The 20,210-nt window shown below is 36.4% G+C and overlaps 1 protein-coding gene across 3 annotated transcripts in view; it reads right to left on the reverse strand.

Moving 5' to 3' along the window:
- The window catches only part of LOC121925282, a 36,531-nt gene that overhangs the window by 11,448 nt on the left and 4,873 nt on the right, over positions 1–20,210 (reverse strand). Inside the window, exons 2-8 of one of the 3 annotated variants that reach the window (XM_042457243.1) lie at positions 11,262–11,973; positions 11,059–11,177; positions 7,493–7,648; positions 5,284–5,371; positions 4,065–4,240; positions 2,505–2,712; positions 1,065–1,184 (exon numbers count right to left, since the gene is read on the reverse strand). In XM_042457243.1, the coding sequence (XP_042313177.1) occupies positions 1,065–1,184; positions 2,505–2,712; positions 4,065–4,240; positions 5,284–5,371; positions 7,493–7,648; positions 11,059–11,177; positions 11,262–11,934 (1,540 nt within the window). In that variant the 5' untranslated portion in view covers positions 11,935–11,973. Of the gene's footprint in view, positions 1–1,064; positions 1,185–2,504; positions 2,713–4,064; positions 4,241–5,283; positions 5,372–7,492; positions 7,649–9,459; positions 9,541–11,058; positions 11,178–11,261; positions 11,974–20,210 lie in introns of those variants that run through there. The other 2 variants (XM_042457244.1, XM_042457245.1) reach the window with 2 other exon arrangements.

Genomic DNA, 20,210 nt, shown 5'->3' on the forward strand with positions numbered 1-20,210 from the left:
CCCCTAGGTTTTACCCTTGACGTAACTATGGGTCATATCAAAATCCATAATTTTGGCTCCAAAACATGCCCTTGACTTATACATGAGGTCGACTTATAGTCTAGTATATACAGTAAATTATATAACTTTATATAACTTTATATAATATTCTTCATCATTTCACAGATAGCTGTGGCTATCTGCTGTTGTGCATTTACTTGTTGGTGTCAAACACACAAGTTAGTCTTTAGAGCCATTACCCCTGAAAAGGAGCAACTGAAACATATGAAGTAACCAAAATAAAATGGAAAAGAATAAGACTGGAGAGAATATGTTGGGTTTTTTTACCTAACAAATCTTGTATAGAGAATATCCTTTGATGCTGTCACTATGGTATTGAATTAAAGAGGCAGGCAGGAACTGCACCCCCTTGAGTTGAGGAAGGCACTGCCTGCAGAAATGTCAGCCTACCTCTAGAAATTTCTGTAACAAAGCTGCAAAAACACTATTAAGTTACTTCAGAGAGAACCGTTTCTCATAATTATGTGGCAAATACTGAAACCAGTGAGTTAACTAAGCACATTTTTCCAGTAGGGAGGAAAAACTGACACTATCATGAGGAATCTAAATTCTGAGGTATGTAGTTTAGATTAGACCAATCCAATCCAATCTGTAGATGCCTTGCTAACCCTGAATGTTCCCACATGCAGGAGACATCTTCCTGTACTTTGGATCTGTTGAAATCTTTCACATTGTATTACCATGTTGTATAGGGTAATACAAAGGCAATAGCAAGGTAATAGCATGACATATATTGCTTTTTTTCCAGTCATGTGAACAGAAACCAAAAAAGCAAGTAAGAGTTTATGAGCGAACATACATGCCCAAATCCAGTTGCTAGTCTCAAATGGAGTAAATCTACTGAGTGAATAAATCATCTCTTATATAAATCTCATTGATTCAGCTCTAATCTATTTGGGACTAGCAACTGGATTTGGGCCATGCAATATTCTTAGAGCCATGCCTGAGCAAACAAGCCCAAGATAATACTGAGAAACTAAGACTGCAAATCTAATTTAACATACCTTTTAAGTCTTTGTTTTCCTTTGCTAGCTTTGCGTCACAGTATCCAGCAATCAGAATTTCTGTTGACTCACTATTTATGGATGAAGGGGAAGCATTCCCATAATGTTCCTGAAAACTTTCTAAATAAAAATAAAATGCTTGCTTAAGAAAATCTTACTGTTTTATTATTATTATTATTGATATAGTCTACTAAATTTCAATCATTTCATCAAGCTGTAATACTAAATGAAGCTGCCCCCAACTGAATGGCTGGGTGGCCTCCAGGCCAAAATGCCATGCCCTTAAACTGCCGGCTTTTATGCTGGTCTTTTCTGGCCCTCAGATCCTTTAAACTGCCATGGATGGGAAATAGAATCTCTGGGACCAAACTATCTTCCTTAAGCATCTAACTCTGAATTTAAACAGACCTGTGATTGAATTTTGCTACACAGTAATGGGAAAAACTTTGTGTTACATAGATACATTAATTATTCTGCTTATAGCATTTCAAAAGTTGAAACCAACACTTTGTATCTTGCCTGGAAACTAACAGGCAGCCAGTGAAGGGATTTTAAAACTGGTGTAATGTGGGCAAATCCAGATGTGCCAGTAACCAGCCTGGCTGCCATATTCTGTACCAATTGAAGTTTCCGAACTTGACACAGAGCTAGCCCCATGTAGCGTGTGTTACAAAAGTCGAGCTGAGAGGTTACCAGCGCATGTACTACTGTTTCAAGGTCTTCCTGCTCCAGGAAGGGGTACAGTTGGCATATCGGCCGAAGCTGAAGGCAAGTGCTCCTGACCGTCGCATCCACCTGAGCCATCAGATGGAGAGACGAGTCTAGGAGCATACCCAAACTGCGAACTGAGTCCTTTGGGGGAAGTGTGACCCTGTCCAGAACTGACTGGCATAACTCCATTCCCGGATTGGGAGTCCCTATTACTATTACCTCCGTCTCACCTGGATTCAACTTGAGTTTGTTTTCCCTCACCCAGTCCATTACCGCATTAAGACAGGCATTCAGAGGAGAGATGACCTCCTTAGTCACAGCAGCAGTCCGAGGCATAGAGAAATTTATTTGGGTGTCATCAGCATATTGATAACACCCCACCCCATGTCCCTGGATGATCTCACTCAGCGGCTTCATGTAAATGTTGAACAGCATTGGGGACAGAATTGCACCTTGAGGGATGCCCAACCTGAACTCCCTCTTGGCCAAATAACTGTCCCCAAGCGACACCATGTGGAATCTTTCTGAGAGGTATGATAGCTTCAACATGTATTAGCCATGTAGAGGACTGTGCTCTGTGCAGCTCTGCTATATAATTACTGGTCAAAATTAACTGATGATGGTGTGGTTCATATGATGTGGTCTCATGTCTTCTGCAAGAGCAACATTCTAGGTTTCTAAAGCAGCATTTTAAATACTTGATCCATATACTATAAAATTGGTGTTTACCATCCTGTTTGCCAGTAGTTGTATGTATTAGCCATTCATATTGCCTCTTTATATCCCATAGTTCTTCTTTCAATCGGTGGTTTTCCTCATTCAGGTGGTGAGTGATTTCCCTCAACCTTCTGGATTCACTCCTCAACTCACAAATTTCTTCATGCAGGGCTTGCTCATAAGTGTCTACTGGACCGTGTCGGTTGTGTATCCTGTTGATCTTTCAAGAGGAAAAATAGTTTAATTGTGTTTGAACTCTAGATGTTGAGGAAGGAAAGAGGTGGTTGAAAGTACAAGTCTATAATATACATTATTTTATGTATAATTTATCACTGATGAATTGTAATTCTCAAAATGTTTGATCCAATGGTATATGTAAATTCCCAAGAAATTATATGGTGAATCTTATCTTCCCCCATACCCATATGTTTGGATACTATATGCCAAAAATAATACACAAACAGAAAAAGAGCTAGATTAGAAACCTTTTTTTCTCATCCAGGTTGAATCTCCCTTACTCAAAATATGCCATGAATGTAAAATTATCCAATTGAGTGGCTGAGATACTGACATCTTTTCTTTTTGTTGGTTCAAAGTACACAAACTTTGTTTAATGCGCAAACTATTAAGAATATTGTGTATAAAATTACATTCAGGCTATGTATATAAGGTGTACATGAAACATAAATGAATTTCATGTTTAGACTTAGGTCCCATCTCTAAGATATGTATCATTATATACATGCATATATTCCAAAATCTGAAAAAATCCAAAATCCCAAAACACGTCTGTTTCTAAACATGTCAGATAAGGGAAATTCAACCTATATTCCATTTTTCTAAAAGACAGTTTTAGTTATTTGCAGTAGGGGTGGACAGATTTCAGGTTTATATGATCCATTTTTTTTCTAAAGCTCTTTAAGATTTATAAACAAGTGCCACATATAAAAAACATACACTTTGGATTAAGGAATTTGGTGTTTCTGGGCACATTCTGTTGCTAGGAATTTACTTATAGCAGTAGAATCAATCTTACATAAAAGTGCACTTTGATGGCCATAAAACATCTTTACTTCAGCAGCTGAATTTAGATGTGAGAAATCATTTAACTGTGAAATAACTGAGAGCAGAAACCCTTACCTACCTATAAGGAGATCTTCATCCATCTTCTGCCCATGTGATGTACAGCATGGGCTACTCATTTTCTGAATAGTAAAATGTATAGTAAAATGGTGTCCCTTATATGAAATTGCAAAATCGAAGTTTGCTTTTTGGAATTTATACTTTTTGGGGGGAATATTTTCAAGCTGTGGGTGCTTGAATCTATGGATATGGAGGGCCAACTTTACAATGATGACTTACAAATGTATAAAGCAAGTATATAACATTCTTCATGTGTATTTCCTAAAAGGATTAGGTTTATGTTGTTGTTGCACCATATTGTTCGGTGAGTATCATATATGATAGACCATCTTTACTCTCTGTACTCCAATAAGAAAATGACACGTTTAAAATTATAATGTAGAGGATGTGGAAAATTTATTTTCCACTTCCCCTTAAAAGATGCCTTACCTTTTTCTTCAAAATGAGATTTTCCTCTGTGTAGTCTGCTAATTGTTGCAAATATTCAGATTTTAACAGAACCATTTCATCCTTCAGTTGTGAAATCTCTTCATCTGCATTTGCTAGCTCTAAGGCAGCAGTTTTGTTGGCTTCTTGAAGGTCACTGATCTGGTTTTTAAGGTTCACTATATACATCAACAAGCAAACACATGTAGTAGTCATGATCCAGCCCAGATATGAGTGCTTAAAACTGCAATCCTATGTACAGCAACTTGAACATTTCATTCCTTACAGTGGGATTTACTTCTAAGAAGAAATTGTGTTGTGCCGCAATAAAAGGGAATTCAAAATACTTAGGTTGCAGCCTAATCTTGTGCTTTGTTATTAAGAAATTAGGGTCACTGAGATCAAAGAGAATTGAGTAGTATGCATAAATTTTCAGTACTGAAGAGCCTAGTATTGCTATTAGTTTTCATCATGGCAGGATAATATTTAGAACAAATAAAGAAAAGAATAAAAAGCCCTCCTTACATTAAGTCCAGTGCTACTCCTATCCAGACTAGACCATTTGAAATGACTGAGACTTATTAAGCCACACTTTGAGACCCATTGATTTCAGTGATTCTGCTCTAGGTAAGACTAAAGTTGGAATTAGCTCCACAATGTGAATCTTGGTCATTATGTTCTATTGCTGTGCAGGTAAGAAAATATATACATTATGAGGAAGCTGCTGATCTTAAGAAGCCTGAATTTTTAAAGTTGTTCAGGTTATAGGGGTAGTGGATTTTCAGTGTGTAATTACTTCACTTTAACCCTCAGTTTAAGTTTTATGGCAAGTCATTTATATGAGATCTGAAGCTGTATGTAGACATCCTGGCATCTGTTTCTTTTGGATGAGGTATCAGCTTTTGACATTTCATTCATTTTCATCACACTATGCTCTTATACAGATTTATTGTGGCAAAAGATCTCTCCAGCATGATGCACAGGACAAAGGAGGAGAGCAATTCTGTAACATTGTTTAATACAAGGTTCACTCTTGCTATCAATACAAGTGGGATCCCAATATGCATCCTAGGTATTTGGAAAGACAGCATTTTGGTTTCCAATTCCTCTAAGCTCCTGTTTTGAGAAACTAAGAACATATGAAAACTAATCAGTACATATTCAAATGAAAACGAAAGGTAGTGAATGATGAATAAAGAAGCAAAGTGCAATTTTGTCATACCAATCAGTTGCTGCAGGATTACAGGCGAACTGCATTCGGAGTTCAGCAAATTGTTGGTGGACTCCTCTTTGTTAAGAACATTTTCTGCCTACAACATAGAGATTCATTGGCATTATTGATTCGGCTAAAGAAAACAAAATTACGTTTTTCTTCACTTTTTATTGGTCTGATTAAAAAAAACACTGATGGTTCCTTTCTGTATTTCCTTCTTTCTTTCATATAAATTTCTTATAAATAAGATTTCTTTCTTATAAATAAGCTAAGCTCCTATGAACTTGTATATTATGTACTGCTTGATGGTCCATCTAGTGTGCAAGAGTGCACTCATTGGACTATTTTTATCCTTCAAATTCTTGCCATTGTCATCTGTCATAATCTAGTATGCAATCTAGATTATGAATTTCAGAAGAATTTCATTTTACTCCTGCTTCCGGAAGGAGAATCATAACAAACTGTTTAATCAGTTCTACTTCCAGTGTCTCCAATATAGACTTAATAGAGCCTACTCATAGAAAAAGACAAAAAAATTACCTCCTTTTGGATATTTGTTTTCTATTGGATTTTAATTTGAATAGATTATTTCTCCTGCAGCTTTCATATGCCAATTAAGGGAAGAGTAATTTCTCTTTGTATTATACATTATGATTGATGACACCACCAACAGTGGACTGTCATGGCAGGTGAAATCACAGAGTATGAACATGTACTGTACTTGTGCAGTGTGTGTGTATTTACAATGACCTGTTTTAAGTATAATTACTCACTATATTCTCAAAAGTGGCTTTAGAAGGACAATAGTCTTCCAACACAGCATCTGATAAAGGGTATCTTTCACAATGTGGAATCTACTGGAGGTGTAACACTCATGCTTTCCAGCATCTACAAGATGCTCAGTACATTCTGAGATACTTTTAAAGACAATTATGCCTATGATTCAGTGGAAATTAAAGCCACTGAATGTTAACATTAACAATGAGCAGTGCCTTAATTAACGTAAAATTAAAGTTTCAGGTAAGACCACACACAAATTCATTTCTGAGAATATGTTTGGACTCTGAGTGTCCAATCATGTGTTTTGGTGGTGCTGCTGCTTGTATCTCATGTGTTCTATACTCATGTTCAATAATAATCCATAGATTGGATTTGTACAAAGACTGTAAATGCCTCTCTCGGCTGTGCTTTTTAATGGGGAAATTATAACTATCAATGCAAGCTAGATTTTGGTAGTGTGTTTTTAAAATTGAGAATGGCATTCTCTTGTAGAAATGATGCAGATGTACGATGATCCATTTCTCTTTTTTAAAGTTTTATTTATTAGAGCTAACTTTCATCTCTGACTTCTCAGCAGCTGTTTTGTGATGATAATCAAAATATTTCAACAAAATTCCAAATATGCCCACAAACGTTTAAAAAGTTATATAAAGAATAAGGTTGTAAGGATTTTTTCCTGCTTCTCCTGGTTATGATTTTGCAGTCATAACCCAGACTAACTACCAGAGATTGAAGCTGTGCCCTTCTACATAAAACGCATATTTCCAATTTCTGAACAATTATATTGTGAACTTGGGGGGAATTAAACCATCAATATTGAGGGAATACAGTGCTCAGTCGTTCTCTCCCCAGCTGAGGGCATCTGACAGTCTTGAGCCAATTGTTTTATGCTGCCAGAATCATCATCTGTAGAGCTCCTAAAACACAAATCTTCTGTCAGCTCCTGTAACCACACTGTTCATTTAAGCCTTTTAACATTTGTGGCACTCCACATATTTTTATACTACAATTCTCATAATCTGTCACAATCCATCAACATTGACTAACATGGCTAGGCCTGATGGGAGTTATAGATACCCCCCCACACACACACACACACAATATTTACTCATCAGTAAATGTGTCTTACTGGCAATATAAATGCAAAGGCCTATATGTTATTTCATTAAGTCAGGTGTTTTCTTCAGATGCACAATATAGTAACAAAAAGCTCTCTAAGGTTCTTATCCTCCATCCCATGCCCACAAGCCACTTCTGGGCAATCTTAATCATTCCTCCATTGCACAATCAGCCAGTTCTAGTGCACTGAAAAATATTGTATTCCCTATTCTTCATTTGGGACACATTTATCCCAGTAAATACGTATATTTATAATTAAAGGTGTAGCATATTTAGAATACGAGAAAATTATTATGTTTTTAACATATATATTTTTTACCTTACTATTATGTTTGCCATTGTCAGCAAAATGCAAACTCTGTCCTTTGAAGAGTAGCTGGTCTTTGGTCAGAACTTTCTTCATGTCTTTTCTTTCTCGTCTGTTTTTAGTTGGAAGTTTTTGTAAAAACTCAGACTGTACAAGAGACTCTCTTGTCTTTGTTGGTTAAAAAACAAAGATAAACATGTCAGATGATATTTCAAGCTTTTGATTTACACTTTACTATGAAATGAGAGCTGTTGCATAGTGCTATGTTTTCATATACAAGTTTTTTTAAAAATTAAAAATTGACAGGCCTTTGAAAACTGACTGCTAAAGAGGACAGGGCCTTGCAAAATTATCCTGTACCTACCTATCTGTTTTGTTTATTTGTGATAATACAGTTAAGTTTTAAAACTTTTTAATGTTTGCTCAGTGATACTTTTGTATTTGGTATATTTTTTATCTATGTCTGGTTAAATGCCTGTACTGCAGCCACTCACTCAAAACCATGAGGTTGCAAATTCAATACCAGTGAAAGGGCTCAAGCTCGACTCAGGCTTGCATCTTTCCGAGGTCGCTAAAATGAGTACCCAGATTGTTGGAAGCTTACAGTTATAAACCGCTTAGACACTGTTAGTTCAGTATGAAGTGGTATATAAATGAAGCTGTTTGTTTTAACAGCAACAATATTATATTACTATTATTACTATTATTATTATTACTATTATTATTATTATTATTATTATTATTATTATTATTATTGGGGACTTACTTTCAGGAAAGTGTTATAAGTTGGATCCAGATATGTACTGACAAATCAGTTGTAGTGGTGGTCCATTTTCATGAAAAATTAAACAACTGGGAGAACTGCAGCATTAAGATTATGTTGTACAACATTGTACAAAGGAGCGCACAGACAGAAACTAGTATGCAAGATCTGGGTTGTTGCATTTGTAAGATGATAGTCCACAATGGTAAAATAAATCACTGGCTTGCACAACATGGATTCTGCTAGTGTAGCACAGACTCTGGATCCAATCCCTTATGGTTCCAACCCAACTGGCTTTCCTAATAAATAGCGTGGTGTCTTTAGTGGAGACAGTAAGAATTGTTCTGATGTATCAGAAGAGGAGAAAATTTGCCCTTCAAACCATAGGACTATTACATTAAATCACACCCCAGATTTTTTTAAAGCCCTAGTGTAGATCCAAGAAATTCCTACAAAGAATCCCCCAAAGATTGCAACGAGTGGATGCAGGGGTGGCAATAATCAGGAAAACTGAAGAACTCATGCTGCTTTAGACCTATCTGGTAGAGCCCTTAGTGTCACTTTTTAATATCAAAGTATTAAGATGATAAATACTTCGTGGGTAGGATGATTATTTTAAATGAAACACAGCAAATAAATCCTGAAACCCATAATAAAGGATACACATCTAATATACATACCAATACAAAATGTGCATTCCCTCCCACTCAATTTCAGCTTCCAGATTGCTGGTGCTTGCATGTGTTAACCCTTTGAAACTACAGAAACTGCAATGATCATAGGAACTCTACAGAGCTCAGTGAATATTATACTCAAATGCATCATAAAAATAAAATCAGATAGGATTAAGAGTGCTGGAGAATTGAGAATGCATCTTCAGAATGAGAAAATATACTCCGTAAAAACAAATTTCTGAAAATATTGAATGGCTGTGCTTATTGAGAATAAGAATTTAAAGCCTATTATATTTGAAAAATCAAACTACTTCACATTTTTAAAAAAATCAGTAGACAATCTGGATTTGGATCTGTTTCCTGTACTATTTGATATGCACATAATCATCAATGCTTCATCTTAATGCACAGAAAACATTATAAGCTACTAACACAAAGCTTTTTGTTCTTGGTATGCTCATTGTTCTACACAGATTTGATAAAAAGAAAATCCATCCTTAACAACAACAACAACCCCCCAAAAAAACCACTTTTCATTTTACCTCCAGAGATGTATTCATCTGATCAATGTTCATGTTTCCACGTCTCCAGCTATTTTTCTATAATAGCATTGCCCTTCATTTACATCCAGAAAGAGCTATTGTGTTCAGTGTCTAACCATCACTGAGCCAGAAGGCAGGGCTTTGTTAAAAACACAGCTTGAGCAGCTGCTGCTGAAGTCTCGTTTAACATACCAAATGCAAAGATGACAAGAAGTCTCTTCCCAGCAAAATATAGCCCCTTCCCTATGTTGGTTTAGTATGTGAACCAGATTTTTTTAAAAAAATGTCTTCCTGTCTACCTGTAACTAGGATGATTTGTATAAATAAGAAATTTAGGTAAAAACATTACATTTCTCTAATCATGTTTTGTAGTTTTCATTGAATTTCTTTTTAATGACTCCTAGTGACATATATACCCGAAAGGTCATATATGTAATCACTGAATATTTGGCTCTCTGACATACATATATGTTGGGCTCCTTAGTTCCTTTGTTTCATGATAAAACATTAGATGATATTGGAAAACCAACAAAGAAGAATGATCACTTTGTGGCAGGAAGTCAGTGGAGAAATATTAGTTCTCTTAACCACTCTACTTTTGTTACATCTTACACAACTTATTTACTATTAAAATGATGAAAATAAGAGTGAGATTCCCTCCCAAGAAGGGCTTGTCTGGCATATACTTTGGTTTATTTCAGGATAGTGGAAATGGTGTCATCAACTGAAGAACTTTTCTATCTCTCAAATATTTGAAGAATTGTTTGTGACTTCCCAAGTCTTTCTGCTATTTTATTTTTGCTGCTGGATTTTTCTGGGGTTTGTGATGTGTTACAGTGCTCTGCCATTTGTGTCTTATTTAATTTTGTGCCAGTGGTGGAGTGGTTTGGAGCCCTGGACTATGACTCTGGAGAACATGGTTCAAATCCGCACTCAGCCATGAAACCCACTTGATGACTGTGCCAAATCACATTCTCTCAGCCTCAGAGGATAGCAAACCCCCTCTGAAGAAATTTTCCAAGAAAATCCCATGATAGGTTTGCCTTAAGGTCACCATAATTTGGAAACAACGTGAAGGCACACAACAACACAATTTCATCCCTGTTCCTTCAATTGCTTTTATATCATTGTTTTCTGTTTATCTGAACACCTCCCAAAGAACTGGGCAGACTAAAGAAAAGCTATTACCTGTTCCAAACAGTTGCAATTCTTATGTTATCTCCTTTCTTGATCTTAACTTTCACTTGAAAGTTTCACAGGTTCTGATAGTTCTGAACAGGTTTGCCAACTGATCTGAATATGGGGGGTGGACAAATCCAGCTGGACTGCTGTTTCTATCTAATTATGTACCGCTTATATGCAGGAAAGGTTTGATGTTTAAAACCTTCCATTGGTTTCTTCGTTGATTCCCTGATCACTCCTTTGTTAATTATGAATGTTCTTCTGTATCAGCACCAGCCCTTTACAATGAATTTTTAACTATATCATCATTGCTTATGATTCTAAAATGCAGAATTATCATAACTGTACATCAAGAAATATTGTAAACAATCTAAAATGTACTGACTTCACACTACAATAAAAATGTATATTTTTAACCTCATGATAACAAGCATGACAATCCAAGCTAGTTGATGATGAAGTATTATTATATAAGTTCTTTGGTGAAGCAGCTGGTGTCCAAACCTGGCCAATCAAACTTGAATCTTGATCAACAGCTGAAAAAGAGGACACAGAGAAGCACAACATTACACTGCATTACACTCAGCAGTTCCAAATAAGTTCAAAAGTATTGTAATTACCTGAATTCTGTGCTTGGTTAACCTGCATTCCAACTTCCAGCAACTTTTCTCCTCTTGAGTGTCGTAATGGTATGCATTCAGAACCATTCAAACACTGTGTTGCATTTTGGGGGGTGGGCGATCCAATGTGTTGCATGGGAAAAGCTGTTCTGAAATCTGCAGTGTAAGGAACACCTTGATTGTTCTTAAGAACATGGGGACGTATTTTGAAAGCAACTTCATCTCCAATTATATCTTCTACAATGTCTTGTTTATTGTAAGATGTTAATTCACGACCTCCATCTATGCTTTCTTGAGTGATACCTGAAAAATGTGCCAGTGTGTCCTGTGACCGGCTAGATCTCAAAACTTTCCATTCAAGAGGCTGGACAGATTTACAAGAAGTTAAAGATAATATATTATCAGCTGAGCCTCCTAGGCGATATCTTGAGTGCTTTAAAGAGTTCACATCTTGGCTAGCTAAAATTTGTGAATCCCAATCTGTTATCTGTACAAGAGGATGTCTCATTACTGGCTCTTCTCCAGGATACATGTGTATGCTCTCCATGGTGGTAGTACCATCTTGGACATCTTTAGTACGTGCTTGAAAAGCCAACCAGTCATTAGTCTCTAGATCAGCTCCCTTCAGTAGAAGATTAGAATGTTCTTTACTTGCATTTAATGAAGAATCCATGATGCCGGTCAAATTTCATCGAATTTACCCTTTTTTATCCTAACAGTAGTAAAAATAATATTCATATTAAAAGATAGGCACATTGATCTAGTGTGTTCAGTACATTCAGAAAAAGTGAAGCAGTGAAGACATGTAAACGACTGTGGCAAGAGTTTGATTTCGTCTACTCTCAAAAGTGCTATAAAGTCTCTATATATGACTCAACAGACTAACATGGCTATAACTTTGCATACTGCATTTGAGTTTGCTAATTTTATTCAGGAACATCTGATAGTAGATTGTAACTGATATCATATTAGTCCCATAGTAATTGGGTGTATATGCACAGAAATTCATTATCTGTGCAGATAAAAATTCTGTGGAATAGAATGAAACACTTGCTCTTTCTTAACGAACTAACTAATGCTTAATCATATCCCAACACACTCATTCATGGATTTAATGGAATCTCTGCTGGCAGAATCATATTTCCACCATTGGACTTCTTGCTGAATATGAGCATAAGTAGATCAAGTCTCATGAAAAGGAAAACAAATTTAAATGTTTTTTTCCATCCTGAAATAAAAAAGGAATAAACAATTCCAGAGCTGCATTCATAAGAGAGAAAAACCAGGCGCTTGCAAGATTAATTGCACAAAATGTAGCTAAAACTGAACTTTATTTCAAAACCTTTCACTCCCCTCAGCATACTTTAAGGGAAATATATGTCAAAGGAAATGTGGACACTTCTCTTGGATACAAAGCCACTTAGAAAATCCAGATTCTACCGGGAAGGGGGGGGGGGTATTGTACACTATTAATGTTCTTTCTTCAAATTAACTTCTCAGTTTCAGACAAGTTTTCAATTGGTTTCTGCAGAAAAAAATATTAAATTGCTGACACATACATTAATCTCAATTTTTAATGATTGTTTACATTGCTTGATTCTCACTTCCACCTTCTCCAATATAGGAGATTGACTTACAAATTAAAAGGGGGGGGGGGAGAGAGGACAAAATATTGATAATCTTGTCTCCCCTTCCACAAGAGAATGTGCTTGCTCTGAGCATAATTACTAGAAGAGGATGAAGGCTCAACTTTAAAAACTAGTTCACTAGTTTTATATTGTGCAGAAATATACTTCAGCAAATTAGCTGGAAATGTTAAAGCATGAAAACTATCAGTACCGCTTCAGAAATCAATCATGTAGTCTGTCTTTAGAATTATGTTGAAAGCTATTTTCAAATGTTTCAACTGTGCTGAACCAATTAAAAATGTTGTAGTTATTATTACTAATTTTACATTTTTAGAGTACAGTTTTTCATGGTGAAATGAATGTTAGAAGAATATCTTATTCCAAAGTATCTGTATTGTAACCCAAAGTATGTGTTTTTCACAGTGTTTTTTTTTCTAGCAACAAAAAGCTAAATGACAGACTTCCAAGACCATATAGTGTATGGCAGCATGATTTCTTATCTTTTATCATATATATGAAAACTTTATTAGACATCAGTAGTTCTTATAGCTTTCTGATTTGCAATTAAATTCAAGGCAAAAGAGGCAAGAATAACTCAACAATAGTCCCTCTTTACGAAGATGTGTCTTTCCATCACAAGGATTTTGAGGGAATGTCTAAATTGTATACCATATATACTCGACTATAAATCGACCTCATGTATAAGGTGAGGGCGCGTTTTGGGCCCAAAATTATGGATTTTGATGTACCCCATGAATAAGTTGAGAGTAAAACTTAGGGCCATGTAACAAAGGATCTAAAAGATGAAGCAAAGGGAAGCAATGCCAAAGAACTTACAAAATTCCAGAAGGCATAACTGTTTGTACTTATCCTAAAAGCTGGATGGATGAGAGAACAGAGGAGGGTCAGTGCTTCCAAGACAGATTATACTTTGCCTTTCACAAGTGCATGGTTCTAACATTGACCAAGTACAGTACTAACATTGACCAGAGGACAAGTTGACCTCTGGTTTTGGGGTCAACTTTTTGACTAAAAGTTGTAGACTTATACATGAGTAAATAAAGTAATTCCCTTCACTGACCCTAGGAATTTTAGTTCCACAAGGATGAGTGACTGGGCTCTTTAAGTAAAGGCCTACAGGGAACCCATGACTATTTTAAGTGTAGATTGGGTTGAGCTTCATGCAGATATATAGATTTGTAATTAAAATTGAGAGTAAGCTGTGTGCTTGCAGCAGTCATCTTTATTTTTTCTCTGTGTTCCTGATCTATGCTGTAGACAGGTGTATATCTCAACTGAGGATAAGCTAACCACCAGAAAGGAGGAGCTGCACACCATGCTGTGACCATAGCTCACAAACAAAATCTTGTGCAAACCACTTTCACATGCAGAAGTTACGGCTTTCCTTGTGATTAACTTTAAATGGCCTCAGTGAACATGGGATAATAGGCTTCTTCAGATGGGGCAAATGTGTTTAGAGACTGTGGTATTTGTTGCAGTGTTTCTCTGTTTTGTTTTAATTTAAACTATCCAGAAGTGTTATTGTTGTCCCAAACCATTTTCTAGCCATTTATGGTCCTAGCTACACTGTTTTAATCCCACTCGCATGTGGGATTCCACAAATTCTAATTGGAACAAAAAAGGATAGACTTCATTCTCTTTTCTCTCTCTTTAAAAAGTATTTTAGTGTTATAATTTCATCAGTAAAATGGCACAATTTCAGAACAACAGTATAATTCTGGTTTGTTTGTTTGTTTTAAAAAAACTGTGTGTATGAGGAGAAAATTTGCTCCCCAAAACACTGGGCCATTTTAGAAAACTACTGTATATACTCATGTATAAATCTAGAAATTTATGTAAAAAAAATTACCCCAAAAACCTGACTCAACTTATCCACGGTCAATGTAAGTACTGTATCTTAACTTTTATTTTAAAAAAGGAACAATCCCTGGTGAAAGACAAGAGTATAATCTGTCCTGGAATCACCCACCACCACCACTCTCACATCCATCCAGACTTTAATGTGAGCACAAAAAGTTATGCCTGCTGGAATTTTGTAAGTTCTTTGGCATTGTTTTCTTTTGCTTCATCCTTTAGATCCTTTGTTTTACCCTTGACTTATCCACAGGTTGCACAAAAATCCATCATTTTGGCCCCAAAACTTGCCCTCAATTTATACAAAAGGTCGACTTATAGTTGAGTATATACAGTATGCCCTAGTTTTGTTTTGTTTTTTAAAACTTTGGAAGTGCCCTAATGCAGAGAGAAGAAATTGCTACAGGAAGAATGGAATGAGTGGATGTGGAAATGACAACAACTAGAAAAGCATAGCGAAATCTAAGGAACTATATTGTGAGAAGTCACACATATTTAGACCAATGTGTCACAAATGTATGTTGTTTCCATTATCTTGAATATTCCTTGTAACTGATAAATTGCTACTTAACGGGAAACTAAAAAACAGTTTGAGCGGCAACAAAGACATAACTTTCAGAATACATATAATACCAAATGAAAGATTAGGACAAAGATGCTGATAAATCAGATGTAAATAGTGGGATATGTGTCAAGAAAAAAGATGGCTCAACATCTTTTCTGGAATTATATTACATTCCTATCAGTATAAAACTACATGTAGACATACCCCAGTTCAGGCTGAGGGAGAAATGAGATGAGAGTATGAGAGAGAAATTCCTACTAGGTCTTTGTCGATCCTTTTCACTGCAATTGTACTTACAAGGGAGAGAGTAGAAGGGATGAAATAAGAACAAAGCTGGAGCAAACAGTTGTAAGAGAGCAAATGACTTGAATGGTGAATAGCAGATGGGAGGTGAAAAGTGGAGATGAAAGGGGATAACATAGGGGAGAAAGTAAGATGTTGAAAAATCAGGAGGATTATTGGTGTGCATGTTGGTCCCCAAAGACAACAATGACTGACAGCACAAGATGTAGAGGAGGCAGGCTTCAAAGTTAGAAAGGACAGGTGCTAACTTCATGGAAAAGAAAAGTGTCCATTATAAATTTGTTTGATGTATTAAGCTTCAAAGTTAAGGAGTGTGCGGATTTGTGACTCATGTGGCAAATTTCACCTCTACTCTAAACTTTGGAAGCTTACTTGGATTTGAAAGACCACACTTGGAATACTTATTAGTCATTCCTCATATAAGTTTTCTTTGTTTTAAATAAAGCTGTGTACTAGGTCTAGGTGTTAAGTTCCAACCTGTACCTACCTTAAAAACAGTGTGTGCGTATGATCAAGTAGCCATAAAAAGACAACAGAAGCAATACACTGAAGAACTATATAAAAGAGATGAAATGATGGCAGATTCATTTAAGGAAGTACAGTTTAAAGATGAACTTACAGTTTAGAAAGTGAAATAGAAGCTGTAAAGCACTTGTAAGAAATAAATCACCAGGAGCAGATCTAAGCAAAGTGATACTCAAAATTCTACAATGAAGGCTTTTACCATATATGAGGCAAGAAATGTCAGATGTCCAAAATGGGTTCAGGAAAGAAAGAGGTACTAGGGATAATAAGAGAATCAGACATTGGAGCATACCAAAAAAAATCAAAAGAAAGTCACCTGCAATGCAGTCTTCTTTTTGTGCTGTCTCCTACCTTACCTAACATTATTGTCTTCTCTAGTGAATCATGCCTTCATGATATGACCAAAATATGACAGCTTCAATTAAAATAGGATAGTCTGTTGTCATCCTAGAAAGGCTTTTTCACTGTGAAGCAGCTCTTACCTAATGTTTAGACATAATCTTTCTTGTAACTTGAAACCATAGGTTCAGGTCCTCTGAACAGTCAAAAAAGCTTGCTCTATCAACTACGTGACAACCTTTTGCAATTAAATTCAAGGCAAAAGAGGCAATATTTGAAGATGTCATATCACCTCTCAACTTTCATCACCTTTCTCTACATATAGTCGTTTGTGGATATCTATCTTTAACAGTGGTGCTCAGAAATGAACACAGTATTCTGGTGATGTCTGACCAAAGCAAAACAGAGAGGTACAATTATTTCATTTGGTGCGAACACTATACTTTTCATCATTTAGCCTAGAACTACTTTAACTTTTTTGGCACATCACAATGTTAACTCATGTTCAACTTGTGTTTCACTAAGGCCTCCAGATGCAATTGGCACATACTACTGTCAAGTCATTTTATATCTGTACATTTGATTTTACTTCTCTAAACATAGAACTTACCTTTTCTTATGTTAGTTTTGACCCTAATTCTGTCTTCTATAGCATTAGCTATCCCTCCTAATTGGTTATCTGCAAACTTGATGAGTGTCTCCTTTGTCTTAAGTCATTTATAACGATGTGGAAAATAGGGCACAGGACAGAATGCTGAAGGATCACATCTCACCAGCATGGTAAGAGACCATTGCAAACACTTTCCAAGTGTCATCTGTCAACAAAATAGAAACCTACTGGACAGTAGCTTCATCTAGCTCCATTTTACCAGCTTCTCAACACTAATTCTATAATGCAGAACCTTGTCCAAAATCTTGTTGAAATCAAGATATACAAAGCAGTTTCCTTATCTATAAAGCCTAACGTTGTATGACGTTTGTAGGCATTAATTCTCTATTCGCAATTAAACTTTCTGAAGATCTGGACCTTTTCTTTTACCTATATGTGAACTATAGGCAGGATGACCAGATGGCATAACCACCAAGGAGCACAAGGTGCTTCAGAATGTAGGATAAACGAAAAATGTAGGACATTAGCAAATGAAATGCAAACCCTTTAATAGAAATGTAAATTCATGCTATTTAGTCATGCTCAAAATGGAGGACATTTTGAAATTCTTCCAGGACAGAAGGTTGAGCTGTAGGACATGTCCTGGAAAAAGAGGCTGTCTGGTCACGCTGACTATAAGGTTGTTTTCCTTCCCTATCTAGACTATACATAGTTAGAATTTAGATCTGTGAGTATATAAGAAGGTGCTGCTGTCAGTATATTATATACAGTAAATGTAAGTAAATCTGGGAATGAGTCCTCTTCTATTTGACAGGGACTCCTATATAACTTTACAGGTTGCACCAAGAGAAATAGGGTTACAATATAATGCTCATCTTGTATCTGCATTGATGTACAACATAAAAAAGGAAAGGAAATTGGAATGAAGTTAGGAGGTGACATGGCTATGTAATAGAATCAGGGATCTAAAGATGGTAACAATGGGAGGTTTTTTGGGCAGGGGGGGATCAAATGAAGCTTAATTCAACAAATTGTGGCAGCTCAATTTCATATGCAGCATATATTGAATATCACAATAGATTCAGTAATTTTCATGCCATAAGCTTATCATATGTTCAATAAGTTAATTCATCAATTAACATCTGCATATTGAAACATCCTCCAACAAAACAGCACACAACTTATGGAACAATTCACCATGAAAAAAATACAACTGGATTTTGGGTGTGAGTTTTGCTTTGACATATATTTCAACATCTTATAGCACACAATCCTTATCTCAGTTACAGTTCCTAAGGCAGCTGCCTAAGTATATCCATGCTGTATTCTTTGAAGATATAGGGCAATGGATTATAGATTTCACTTAATGATACTTTAAATATAGAAATTACTTAACGGGCTATAAAAATCTATTGAGGTTAAAAAATCTTCATTTTCTAGAAATCACTATATGGCCTACAGATGCAGATTCTTTACAATTAAGAAAGAAAAATGTGATCCTTGTTGCTAAGCAGTCTGAAGTACTTGTCCTTTAAACAACAAGCAAAATTTTCATACACTTAAAATAGTTCACCGGAAGTAATGATGTCCTTGAATGTTGCATGTTTACTTTCTTCACTGTGGTTTGATCTTCTCCAATGATGTTTTTAAAATATCTTTAAAACACATACACTCATCATAGGAATCACAGAATCATAGAGTTAGAAGAGACCACAAGGGCCATCCAGTCCAACCCCCTGCCATGCAGGAAATCTAAATCAAAGCATCCCTGACAGATGGCCATGCAGCCTGTTTAAAGACCTCTAAAGAAGGAGACTCCACTACACTCCGGGGGAGTTTGTTCCACTGTCAAACAGCCCTTACTATCAGGAAGTTCCTCCTAATGTTGAGCTGGAATCTCTTTTCCTGGAGCTTGCATCCATTGTTCCGGGTCCTGTTCTCTGGAGCAGCAGAAAACAAGCTTGCTCCCTCCTCAATATGACATCCCTTCAAATATTTAAACAAGGCTATCATATCACCTCTTAACCTTCTCTTCTCCAGGCTAAACATCCCCAGCTCCCTAAGTTGTTCCTCATAGGGCATGGTTTCCAGACTTTTCACCATTTTAGTCACCCTCCTTTGGATATGCTCCAGTTTCTCATCATCCTTTTTAAATTGTGGTGCCCAGAACTGAACACAATATTCCAGGTGGGGCCTGAACAGAGCAGAATAGAGTGGGACTATTACTTCCCTTATCTAGACACTATACTTCTATTGATGCAGCTTAAAATCACATTGGTCTTGTTAGCTGCTGCATCGCACTGTTCACTCATGTTCAATTTGTGGTCTACTTGGACTCCTAGATCCCTTTCACATGTAGTCTCATTCAGCCAGGTGTCACCCATCCTATATCTGTGCATTTCATTTTCCCACCCTAAGTGCAGTACCTTACATTTCTCCATGTTGAAATTCATTTTGTTAGCTTTGGCCCAGCTTTTTAATCTATTAAGGTCATTTTGAATTTTGATCCTGTCCTCTGGGGTATTAGCTATTCCTCCTAATTTAGTGCAATCCTTCCATATTCACTGGGATTAGGGGCACAGGACCCCCGTGAATGTGGAAAAACTGCAAATAGCAAAAACATTGTCCACATTACCACACTATACTATTATAGTGCTGCTATTCCACTTTTACTGCTCTGGTTGCCTCCTGTTGCATTCTGAGGTTTGTAGTTCAGTGAGGCCTAAGAGCTCTCTGGCTGAGAATTCTAAATGCCTCTCCTTAAACTGCAAATCCCAGAATGCAGTACCAGGCAGCTAGAGCTGTAAAAGTGGAAGAGCAGCACTATAGGAATGTAGTGCGGTAATGTAGTATGTTTTTACCTGAGAGAACACCTCTCTAGGAATCTCTAGACCCTCCAGTGCAACTCTGTGGTCAACATCTGCCACACATTGACCACTGAATGGTGCTGGAGGAGCTACAAATGCCTAGTGGAGTGTTCTCTCTAAGAATCTCTAGGTCCTTCAGTGAGACATTCGGTTAAAGTTGACCATAGAGTTGCGCTGGAGAATCTAGATGTTCATAGAAAGAACATATTAATAAAATCTATGAATAATCAAATCCAC

Source organism: Sceloporus undulatus, chromosome 3 (assembly GCF_019175285.1).
Source record: "Sceloporus undulatus isolate JIND9_A2432 ecotype Alabama chromosome 3, SceUnd_v1.1, whole genome shotgun sequence".
Taxonomy (NCBI): domain Eukaryota; kingdom Metazoa; phylum Chordata; class Lepidosauria; order Squamata; family Phrynosomatidae; genus Sceloporus; species Sceloporus undulatus.